General features: G+C 40.6%; 1 protein-coding gene across 1 annotated transcript; it reads right to left on the bottom strand.

Moving 5' to 3' along the window:
- Nucleotides 1-324: 324 nt before the first annotated feature.
- Nucleotides 325-7442, bottom strand: Xcr1 (X-C motif chemokine receptor 1). Its single transcript, XM_052186859.1, has 2 exons — nucleotides 7298-7442; nucleotides 325-1913 (listed from the first exon to the last, which is right to left on the bottom strand). The coding sequence occupies exons 1-2, from the start codon at nucleotides 7311-7313 to the stop codon at nucleotides 910-912; spliced, it is 1020 nt and encodes a 339-aa protein (XP_052042819.1). The 5' UTR covers nucleotides 7314-7442; the 3' UTR covers nucleotides 325-909.
- Between the last annotated feature and the right edge of the window lie 4896 nt (nucleotides 7443-12338).

Here is a 12338-nt window from a genome sequence, read left to right as displayed (position 1 = left end):
ATCATGAGAATAAGCTGGAGAGATGCTGGAAAGGCAGAATCCACAGGACCTGGCTCTGGGAGCTTAGGAAAGGGAATAGGGTACTTGAGAAGAATTTAGCTCTGGAGAGCAGTTAAAGGGGGAAGCTGGTACTATTATCCAGATGGAACGAAGTCATCTTTCTCTCAATCTGGAAGAGAAGAAATGACAGAGAAATATTCAACCTGAATGCCTCTGTTAAGTGGACTTTTCTTATCTGGACCTTCTTGGATGGATTGGTGTCAACTGGAAGTTAGCAACAATATCCTATTCATCTTTGTATTGTCCAAATAATTACTTAATGCAGACAGTAGCACATATTGTATTTATTCCTTCAGTTATGAACTAAATATTTAAAAGCCAGTTTACGTGTTAGCAGTTGTTGCCAGAATACAGAACTATCTTCATTTTAGTGGGATTTTATGGTCTAGACTTCATTGTGACTGTACTTATTTGAAGATGTGATTATTCTTGACCTGAAGACAATTTTCTCCAGTAGCTGCTAAGAGCCACAGAGTCAGCCGTCACCAAGGTGAAAAAATAAAAAAGGTTGGGACAACCCTGTGTGCCAGCAACATCACTGCACATTTAGCACATACTATCAACTTCAAGCTCTCCCAAAGTCCAGAAATCTTTCCATTTAGGATCTTCTGACCAATCACTGATAAGAAATCTATGTCTAATTAAGAGAATGAATGATGAACTGAGTGCAGGAAGTGTTGCTTTGGATTGCCCAGCTGGAAGCCACTTTCCCATAGGCATCATGTCTTTCCTCCACACCTCTGCTTTAGCTGCTGGTATCTTCACTGTTATATTTTCCTTCCTGATCCACTTCTCCTTGTCGTCCTTCAGTTCTCCTAGTCATCTCCTAGTCATCTCCTAGTCAGCCTCTCAGTAGAAGGAGGGGCCCTCATATGTAAAGGTACCAGGGGAGCAGGAGAATGGAACGGCGCTGGATGTCTTCCGGCACAGCCAGACCTGCTGGAGGAGACTTTTAAGGTGTCTGCGAAACTTGACCCCAACAAAGACATAAAGCACTGGGTTGAAGCAGCAGTGGGAGAAGGCCAAACTGCGACAGATGATCATAGCAATTTCCAGCTGCTGCACGCCCTCACAGCTCTGCTGGATGATTCCAGTTTTCAGGAAGAGAATGAGGTTATAGGGAGCCCAGCTGAGGAAGTATGCTACCACGATGGTGAAGATGAGCCTCACTGTTCGGTGTCTCTTTCTGGACCTTGAGCGAAACAAAGTCCTGAGAATCTGTACGTAACAGAACAAGATGATCCCCATGGAGAGGAGGAAGAAGATGTTGTGCTGGTAGACTGAGGCCAAGTGCCCATGACGTTCATAATAAATACATTGTGAGGAAATCATTTTGTGGAAGACAGCATCAGGGATGGAGGACAGGATGCTGGCTGCCCACACAGTTGTGGTCACCAGCACACGGCAGCGGAGAGTATGGATACCCAGAGTAGAGATGGGGCTCACTACAGACAGGTATCTGTGGATGGTCATGATGGTAAGGAAGAAGATGCTGCTGTAGAGGCTGATGCAGAAGATCATGTTGAAGATCTTGCAGAAGAAGTCACCTAAAAACCAATTCCATTGTGCTGAGATCAACACAGGTAGTAGGCAGGAGAACATCAGGTCTGAGAGACACAGGTTGAGGATGAAGATATTGGTGAGTGACTCTAGATTCTCATACTTCACCAAGACCCACAACACCAGGCTGTTACCCACCAAACTGAGGAGAAATACCAGAGAGTACAGGACAATGATGGAGACGTTGGAAATGAAGATGTCAGTCTCACATAGAAGACTTAATTTATCATGATAATCATAAAAGACTGTAGAGGACTCCATCTGGACCCAGGAGGCAGTGATACTGAAAGCATCTGAAATGATAGACATGTTGGGTTTAAAACCACATGGTTGGAATAGAGACCATTATGATCCATGCTGCAAAAAAGTAAAATCTGTGGGCCAGATTCCATTGGTGAATTATTTATAACAAGATCGAGAACTGGGCCACTACATAAAGTCATTAAGGAACATTTTTTTTTTTTCTGTAGCAAGACTTTCTTCACCAAGGACACATAGCATTGATTTAAATCTGTCACAAACCCCCTTTCTCCTGGTAGACTGGCATTGAGAAGTCTTAAGATAGGTTCTCAGTAGGTATAGGAGAAAAGGAAGTGGAACTGGACTGAAAGACTTGAAGTCAAGTGGGCCACAATATTGTGCCCTTGTGCATTTTTTTTAACCTTTCTGAGCCTTAGTTTCTTATATACAAAAAGGCTCAAGTTCCAAGATTCATTCGTTCAGTTACTCAATAAATGTCTAGAGAATGTCTTCCCTGTCTTTTTCTTTACCCCCCCTTTATGTCTCCTATAACTTTCTCTATTCTCTCTTATTTTCTCTTCATAAACTTCATAGATCTTGATAGCAAGCTTTCATTGAAGATATTTTCACTTTCTTAGGATAGCCTGAAAAGTGAGACCAGAGACAAAGCGAAATAGTTCCAAGGCCAGAGATGAAAATTCTGGAAGGTCAATTCCTTGCTAACACAGAGAATTAACTCTCACAGCAGAAAGCTTCTTCAGATGAGAGTTTTGTTTACAAGTCTTATAGAGGGAAGCAAGTGTCTGGAGCAGGGAAGGAGGAAAACAGCTAAGAAAACTGTAGTGAGTCAAGCTTATTCAACTTTCTTGGTACCAGGGTGTTAAAAACAATGAGATGAGAAGGGTGAGGAAATGACGGAAAAAGATGGAATTTCTGAAAGATAGGTCATTGGAGCTGCTGGGCTGTATGGGGAGGATAATGGGAAACTTAGAGCAGTGGCTATCTGAGCCAGATAAGTGAGCTCTCATCACCTGCTGGGGGGGCACTGTGTATATATACCATTGCAATTCCCTGAGATCCTGAAACTTTCTGTAAGATATATCTTCCTCCATTTCATAGGATAGGAGGGCAGTTCAGCCTAGTGAAAATACTTTTCAGCATTATAAAACCAGAAATCTAAGACTGCAATGCAAAGTCCAATGCTCTTGTATTTTGAGGAAGATAATTAGAGAAATAGCCTGAGCTTCTCAAATATTATAATTGAAATAAGCTAGGGATGGTAGTAAATGCCTATAATTTGGCTACTTGGGAACTATGTTAGGAAGACCATGAGTTTGAAGTCAGCCAGGGATTTCTGTTTTGTTTTTTTATTTGAAAAATGTGTGTCATAATAAAACATCATGATTGTGGCAAAAGAAGACTTGCAGATCAGCAGAATAGATAAAGAACCCACACAGCTATAGCTACCTACTAGATTTTTGACAAAAATATCAAAACATACATGCTGAAAAGTCTGCCTTTTCAACAAATTGTGCTTGAAAAACTGGTTGTCTACATGTAGAAAAATAAACTAGACCCCAATATAAAACAGTTCCAAGTGGATTAAAGACTTTAATGTGTGACATGAACTTCTGAAATTTTTAGAGGAAATCAAAGAAAACATTTCAAGATTTGGCATAGGAGCCCTTTTAGAAAAGGACTCCAGTAGCTCAGAAAATAATACAAGAATAGACAAGTAGGATTGCATGAAATTAAAAAGCCTCTGCACAGCAATGGAAATAATCAATGAAGAGATGGTCTATAGAATGAGAGAAAAAATCTTTGCTAGTCATATATTTGGCAGAAGATTAATAATAGAATATATAAAGACTTTTTAGTAACTAAAATTTAAAAGTCAAACAACTCAATCAATGAATAGGCTAATGAAATAAAAGACAGTCTTCAAAAGATGAAGTACAAATGGTCAAGACCATAAAGGATATTTAACATCTTTAGGGATCAGAAAAATGAAAATTAAAACCATATTGATTTTTATTCAAGTTAGAGTGCCTGTTATTATGAAAACAACAAATGGTGGTGAGGGCGTGGGAAAAGAGGAACCATTATCACTGCTAGTGGGATGTAAAGTGGTTTAGCACTGTGGAAATCATTATAGAGTGACCCATTCCTGGATATACGCCCAAAGGTCTCTAAGACTATATGACACAGAGATAACTGAACATCTATGTTTCTTATAACACTATTCAGAATAAGCCAAAGGTGGTGGTTTGAATGAGAGTGGCCCTAGAGGGTCATATATTTGAATGCTAGACACCAGTTAGTGGAAGAGTTTCAAATAGGAGGTGTGTACTTATTGGTGTGTCTCTGGGAGTAAGGTTTGAGTTTTCTTTCTTTCTTTTTTTTTTAGGTATATTCTTTATTTACATTTCAAATGCTGTCCCCTTTCCTGGTTTTCCCCCTCCCCTGAAAATCCCATAAGTCATCTCCCCTTCCCCAATCAACCCCCCCCCCCTTTCCTTGTCCTGGTATTCCTTTACACTACAGCATCAAGTCTTTCCAGTACCAAGTTTCTCTCCTCCCTTTGGTGTCTAACAAGGCCATCCTCTGCTGCTGATGTGTCTGGAGCCACGGATAATTCCATGTGTACTCTGGTTGACGGTTTTGTCCCTGGGAGCTCTGGGAGTACTGGGTGACTCATATTGTTGTTCCTCCTGTGGTGCTGCAAACCCCTTCATCTCCTTGGGTCCTTTCTCTAGCTCCCCCATTGGAGACCCTGTGCTCAGTTCAATGGCTGGCTGAGAGTGCCCCCCAGGTGATAGCGATATCCGGCTCTGGTCATTCAGTATTTGTGGGCACCCACAATAGTGCCTGGATTTTGTAACTGAAAGCCCAAGTTAGGCCCAGTCTCTCAGTCTCTCTGTCATTGTCTTTGTCTCTCGGTCTCTGTCTGTTTGTCTGTCTCTCTCTCCCCTCCCCCTGAGTACTCTTTCCCCTCTCTGAGTACTGCCTGTAAATCAGAATGTAAAACTTTCAGCCATTACTCCAATATAATGCCTGTCTACTTCCACTATGATGATCATGGACTAACTCTCTAAAATTGTCAAGTAAGTCCCTAGTTAAATGCTTTCTAGTTGTGTCTATCATGGTTTCTTATCACAGCAACAAAAGAGTAACTAGGGCATAACCCAATGGAGTTTTATTCAGCCATAAAGAAAACTGTATTAAGTCATTTGCTGGAAAATGGATGCAATTTGAGATTATTGTATTAAATAAAATAAGCTAGACAAATAGTGCATTTTTTGTTCTGTTTTGAAGAATCAGATAGCCAGGTTTAGGGCAACTTAAAGTACTAGAAAATGAGAGGTATAAATGACAGAAGGAAAAAAAGAAAGTTCCATATTATGTCCATATATCTTGCTCAAATGGCTGTCTTTGAGCCATAAATGTGCTATTAATATCTGAAAGAACTAAATTGATATTTGAAGTGCTGCCCCTGAAAGGGAGACAGACATTAGTGTTAGGGATTTTTTCAAATATTTGAGGAAAAAATACTAATATTATACAAATATCCACTTCAACTTGCTTTATAAGGCAAGTATACCCACAATTCCAAAATCATACAAAAACTTACAATAAACAAAAACTATGGGCTTGTATTCTTCATGAATACAGACACAAACATTCTCTTTTTATTTTTTGAACTAATTATAAGCCAAGGCTTTTGAACTTCTGATCCTACTGGTTCTACTTTGAAAATACTAATATTCAAGGCCCGTGTCACCACACCAGATTTATTCAGTGCTGGGGACTAAATCCAGAACTTTGTCCACTTTAGATAGATGCTCTACCAACGGAGTTACAGCTCTACCTCAACACAAATATTCTTTCCAAATTATAAGTTGAGTTAAGATCACTAATACATTTAAAATATTTATTACATTTATTTATCTGAGTTTATGAGTATATACATAATATATTTGCCATGGTATGCATTTGGAGGCCAGAGGACAACTTGTAGAAGTTGGTTTTCTCCTTCTACTAGGTGAATCCCTGGGATTCAGCTCATGAGGCTTGGTAGCAAGCACTTTTGTCTCCTGGCCCCAGTAATATATTTTAGAACATATTATAATATGGCCAAATAAATTTGTTCTAGAAATGTGAAGTTGCATAAATATCTGAATGTTAAACAACTTAGGTCACCATATTAAGACAACAAAAACAAAACCTACATTATCTTTTTTGTTAAATGCACAAAAGTATTTGACAAAGTTTAACATCCATTCTCAATACAAGCTTTCAACAAATGAGAAACAAAAATCATATTGGATATCCATAAAACCACTCCATCCTGTTTTGTGCTAGGAAAACTTGGGATTCTGAGGAGATGGGTGGCAAATTTCAGTTCCCTAACTAGTGAACTGAAGTTCTCTGTGTATTGGAGCCTAAAGACTCTCTGTCCTTGGCTTACTAGGGTTTTGTGACTGTGGAGAGATGGAGTACTGCAAATAAGAGCCAAAGTTAGCTGCAGTGTTGTAATAGCCATTTTCTATTAGCATCTGTATTTGATGTGATAGCTCAACCAAGGATTGAACATGCATATTATGCTGAGAAGGTCACACCATCTCAGTCAGATGTGTAAAGGAAATCCCTATGTCCTTCTGTAGCTGCCTACCTGAGGATACAGCCATGTATTTAGTCAAGACTTTAGTTTATGACACTCTTTTGTTCTGTGACTACAGAAGTTCATGTAAAAGCTTGAGGTATCGGCATATTCCAGGAGAATTAAGAGCTCAAGGCCATCCTCAGCAACATAGTGAATTTTAGGTCAATCTGGGTCATGTGAGACTTTGTCTCAAAAAGTAAAACAATATGTATCTTTGTCCCCAGTACATCAGGTCTTTCAAGATAACTTGACTCCATGCACTGGGTCATGGTCACTCATATTTGGCTGTAAGAAAATTGCTTGTATTCTTCAAAATGAAGTTATTTTACGTTAACATATTTTAGGAATTTGGCTTCCATTTTTCCATTGCCCTCCAACCTCACCATCCCCATGTCTTAACTCTAAGGGAGTGAATTTAGTTTTTGGCCCATGAGATAATTTAGGTTGAGAACTATAGTTTTAAGTTATTCAGCCATCAAAAATAATAACTTACATAGCAAGCAACTTGGAGTAAAACACCTCTATTTCTTTCAGCAAGGAAAGCATATAACTGTTCTATTCAAGGAATGGTACCTAGATTGCCTTCTCTAAAGGTACAGACTCTTGGGAAAACCCAGATAAGAGGAAGCTGAGTCTCAGAGGCAAGCCTCGGAACTCTTAAGGTTTATTAGCCTGCTAAGTGTTTTTGGTGACTACCAAAGTTTCAGAACCCTGATGCTGGGTATTTAAAGAAGAAAAAATATATAAGTTTAAAATGTTTGTAAAGGAACTCACCTGAGTCTGAGTCCATGTCAGGGTTTCAAGTCTGAATGCTTTGTGCTTCTCTTGTTCTCTTCCAGGGCGAGAGTTTCAGATAGGCAACAACCGTGATTGATACAGGTTCTGTTAAATTGCCTAGGCTGGCCTCAAACTTCCTCTTCTTCTTCTAGGATGAAGTTTTGGAGCTAAAGTTTTTTTTAAAGATGTTTCCTTATGTTCGGTTTTGATATGAACTGCTTATAGGCTCTCTAGTCTAAACTATAAAGCACTAAAACACTGTTTTGTTTAGTCATGGATTGGGGATCTTTTGGTCTAACCAACTTCAACAAGACACATGATTCTGTGTGTGCAGCAATCCTGTGCAAAATGAGACCAGATGTGACCATATTGTGACATCAAAGGCAGTGCTGTTTTCTAGGTGTGATGGATGGTACATTCCCAGTAATCTCAGAATTTAGGAGATACAGGTAAGAGGATCAGGTTTAAGGCAAACCTATCTATACCGTAAGCTGAAGGCCAGACTTGGATACAGTGAGACCCTGTCTAAACATCCAAACATACAATCCCTAAATAAAAGGTACTGCTGCTGTGTTGGGAACTCTTGGAATGACATTTAGGTCTAACTTTGTGGTGAATTCACAGGGGACTCTGGTTTCCAGATTGAGTCTGCCTGATACACAGGAACTTACCAAAATGTATCAACTCAAGTAATACAACTTCTTTCTGGGTCTCTACCAAAGGACAGCTGTAAGGGGGACTGCTTCTAGTGGACAGAACTTGAAGCATTGCACCAGGTTGTTCATTTTTTGTGAAAAAATAATGGACACCTAGACTCTCAGTTGTTATTCTTGAGTTTAAACCTCCAGATTTTGCTGGAGAGATGTCTTAGAATTCTGGTTGCCTTCCAGAGGACCTGATTCAATTCCCAGCACCACATGACAACTCACAACTGTCTGTAACTCCACTTCTGGGGGATCTGGCACCCTCACACAGACAAACAAGCAAGCCAAAATATCAATGCCTATAAAAATAAATAAATCTTTAAAAAACCCAATTTGTACACATTAAATTTGTTGTTTGATTTAAGAAAGCCTTAGCTCTCAAAGTCCAGGATCAGGGTTAGGTGGGTAAAGGACTTTCACAGTGACTTCGATATAGCATAGTATGCAGTGCAAACATATTATTTCCTATTTCTTATGGCAAAAGAGGAAAGGGCCCCTATTGCTTCTTTTCACTTCCCTCTGGAAATTCTCACTTTTTCTCTCTAAAGATTCCTCTACCCTACTCTGAAGTTACTTGGCAACTTTTATTTATTTATTTATTTATTTATTTATTTATTTATTTATTTATTTATTTATTTATTTATTTGATATTTTCTTTATTTACATTTCAAATGTTATCCCCTTTCCTTGTTTCCCCTCTGCAAACTCCCTATCCATTCCCTCTCTCCATGCTCACTAACTCACCCACTCCCACTTCCCTGTCCTGGCATTCCCCTACACTGGGGCATTGAGTCTTCATGGGACCAAGGGCCTCTCCTCTCATTGATGTCCGACAAGGCCATCCTCTGCTACATATGCATCTGGAGCCATGGGTTCCTCCATGTGTACTCCTTAGGGTGGTGTTTTAGTCCCTGGGACCTATGGGGTGTCTGGTTGGTTGATATTGTTATTCTTCCTATGGGGCTGCAAACCCCTTCAGCTCCTTCAGTCCTTTCCCTAACTCCTCCATTGGGGTCTACTTGCTCAGTCTGATGGTTGGCTTCGAGCATTCACATCTATATTTGTCAGGCTCTAGCAGAGCCTCTCAGGAGACAGCTCTATCAGGCTCCTGTCAGCAAGCATTTGTTGGCATCCACAATAGTGTCTGGGTTTGGTAACTGTATATGGGATGGATCCCCAGGTGGGGCAGTCTCTGGATGACCGTTCCCTCAGTCTCTGCTCCACATTTTGTCTCTGTATCTCCTCCCATGGGTATTTTGTTCCCCTTTCTAAGAAGGACTGAAGTATCCATACTTCCAACTTCTATTGCTGAGGCTGCCTGCTTTCCTGATCTCTAACTCAAATAGCAAGGCCTTTTGAGTCCCTGGAAGCTACAATTCTGCTGCCCTGCTGTTTTTTTCTCTCAACCTCTAAAACTGTTCTCAAGCTTTCTTAAGTTCTTTTATCAATGAGGCTAAGAACTAGCAAAAGGTACCTGCATTCTCTGTTAACACTGCCTCTCTCTCCTACATGATGGTATTGTAGGGGCAGTGCCACTGTCTTAGGGTTATCATTGCTGTGATGAAACATAATCACCAAAAGCAAGTTGGGGAGGAAAGAGTTTATTAGACTTACACTTTCACTTGATAGTCCATCATTGAAGGAAGTCAGAGCAGGAACCTAGAGGCAGGAGCTGATGCAGAGGCCATGGAGGGGTGCTGCTTACTGGCTTGCCTCTTCTGACTTCTTCAGCCTGCTTTCTTGTGGAGCCCAGGCCCCCAGCGTACAATAGGCTAGGCCTTTTCCCATCCATCAGTAGTAAAGAAAATGTTCTACAGGCCTGCCTACAGCCAGATTTTATGGAGGCATTTTTCCCAGCTGAGGCTCCAGCCTCCCAGATGACTATAGCTTATATCAAGTGGACATAACACTAGGCAGCAAAGCCATGGGCTGAGTTTATGGCAAAGTTTGTATATGAATTATAGACAATATTTTTTGAGTTCTAATCATATGTCAGGCAAAATGTGACTATTTTAGACTATTCTTTCGATGAGATACTGTTTGTATCGACCTAAGTGCCGGCATATCAGGACCTTGGCAAAGGTCATCTGTCCACACCAAAGCATGCAACCCCAGCCTGTGTCTGAAGAAGGGAAAATTCCCCCAATAGCTGGAAAGTTTCTCTTGTATGTAAACCAAATTCTGGGTGCAACATCAGACAAGATTTTGTCCTTCTCTGTGAAAATGCTGTGTTTTCTGCCCAGAATCCAAAAAGGCTCTGAGGTCTCGGGGAAATCTTCAAATTCAGCAAACCAGAGAGTGTCATAGGCCAAGGTGACTGTGTCCATCTTCTCTGTCCAGCCGGCTACTGACCATGCTGTTGCTCCGACAGACTACTCAAGCCTTTATGTTTTTTGATAGCAGCAAAACTAAGCAGACATTTGAGAAGCAGAAGGTAGGACTCTAGAAGAGATAATATAAACATCTGTTAAAGTGGTCCTGCGAGGATGGTTCAGTAGCTCACCCCTTCCTCTGCCATTGCTCCTCAAGAACATATGGATGGATGGAAGGAAAATGACAACAGGATTCCTGGCATAGGAGTGATTTGGAATCAAGTACAACATATGTCTGTGATATAGAGATAAGCCAACTGAGACAGAAATGGAGAGCTACAGTCACACTTGGTTCTTCTTGTGGTGTAGCCATCACTTGTAACTACATGAGGCTATGACAGATTCACAGGCGCAATCCAGATCCAAGAGAAGAGGAACTTAGTGTGGGAGAAGGAAACCAAACAAAATGAAGTTAATGTCACATCTCTAGAGTTAATTCTCAAGGTGTAAGCACAGACTCCAGGACTCTGTAATTTTGGCAATTCAGTTTGTCTGAAGTAAAGGTAACGACAGCATCAATCTCACTGAGTTGTGAGGATTAAATGATCAATACTTCAATGAGTTGGAAGACTGCCTAGTGTGTGTATAGTCCTACTAGCACCACAGGTGTGGATGAACATGGTAGAGGCAAAGCAGGAAGCTGTGGGTGAAAAGTAGGACAAAGACTGAGTTCAAAATTAGCATGCAAAAAAAAAAAAAAAAAGCCAGAAGGCAGAGAAGAAGACTAACTGCTCCCCAATAAAGCTGCATAGAGCAGCCCAGAAAAAATTATACCACATGAGCAATCCAAACGCTGATAATATTGGGATGTAAGTATGCCAGTCCTTTGGACAGCAATTTCCACTGGTTCTCTGACCTTTTCCCCAGCTTTGGCACTCTTTATTCCTTAGAAGATCTCTTTTTCTTAATAAGTGGTCTCTTCTACAACTATCTATGTATTCTTGGTTTAAATACTTGTTCTGACACACAAGACCCTGGAAATCCCAATATCTGCCACTGGACCCTGATAGTCGCCTATAAGAAAGCTGTTTACCTCTGCTACATTTGTTGGATGGAAGCCAAGAGTTTTACCATTGGTTGGTATACCACCAAACTCTTCACATCTGAGTCTGGTGTTAGGCCATGGTGGTTCAAAAGGATAAAACAGGGGTTTCATCCTTATGATGCTCATGGGCTCACTGGTGTGGAAGTGGAAAGTTCAGGGCCAGTGTGTGAAGTGCTGTAAGAGGTCTTGGAGAAGCAGGGTAGGATTCTTGGGGTAGGAGATTATATTAAAGGACCATCAAAAGACAAATGAAAGTTACCCAGGAAGAGGGGCTAAACAACAGGTGTGGAGGTCACTCCTGCATGAAGGTTTGCTCTGGGCCACAAAGTGGTTCTGAGTGGGTGAAGCACGGGGTGTAAGAGGCACAGGCAGTAGGGCTGTGGCTGGAAAGAGAAGCAACATCTTCTGACTTAGGAGAGTTGGGCTGGTTCAGTCCTGGTCTGCTCAACTTATGACTGCATTGGTTCAGAACTGTACTACAGTTGTGAACTGCTTTGGTGCCTAGAAGTTTGAAACGTCACAGAATCCCACATTTCTAATTGAAGGGTATTATGACCTCTCTTGGTGGTGTGTTTTCCAGTTTGCATACTGCTACACAGATGTTCAGAGAACATTTATTGGCATGGACTGAATTGAAAGGCAGGTAGTAGGAACTAGAAGGAAAAGGAGGAAGAATTAAGTGGAATGAACAAATGGAAAAAGTCACTCTAAAGGACTCTGTACTTCATGAGGTTTTCAGAATGGTAAAAGGGAATAAAGCAGAGTGCTGTTAAACAGGAAAAAAATGACAGAAGAAAATTACCAAAATGCCAACATTCCTGGGTTGAGGAATCTTGGTCTAAACTCTTAGCTCTTAGCTTAAATGAGAAATGAAGTTGCCTCCTCTATATATTTGGAGCATAAAAATCTAGTATCCT

Source organism: Apodemus sylvaticus, chromosome 7, assembly GCF_947179515.1.
Source record: "Apodemus sylvaticus chromosome 7, mApoSyl1.1, whole genome shotgun sequence".
NCBI lineage: Eukaryota > Metazoa > Chordata > Mammalia > Rodentia > Muridae > Apodemus > Apodemus sylvaticus.
This window is presented reverse-complemented; position numbering and strand designations above follow the sequence as displayed.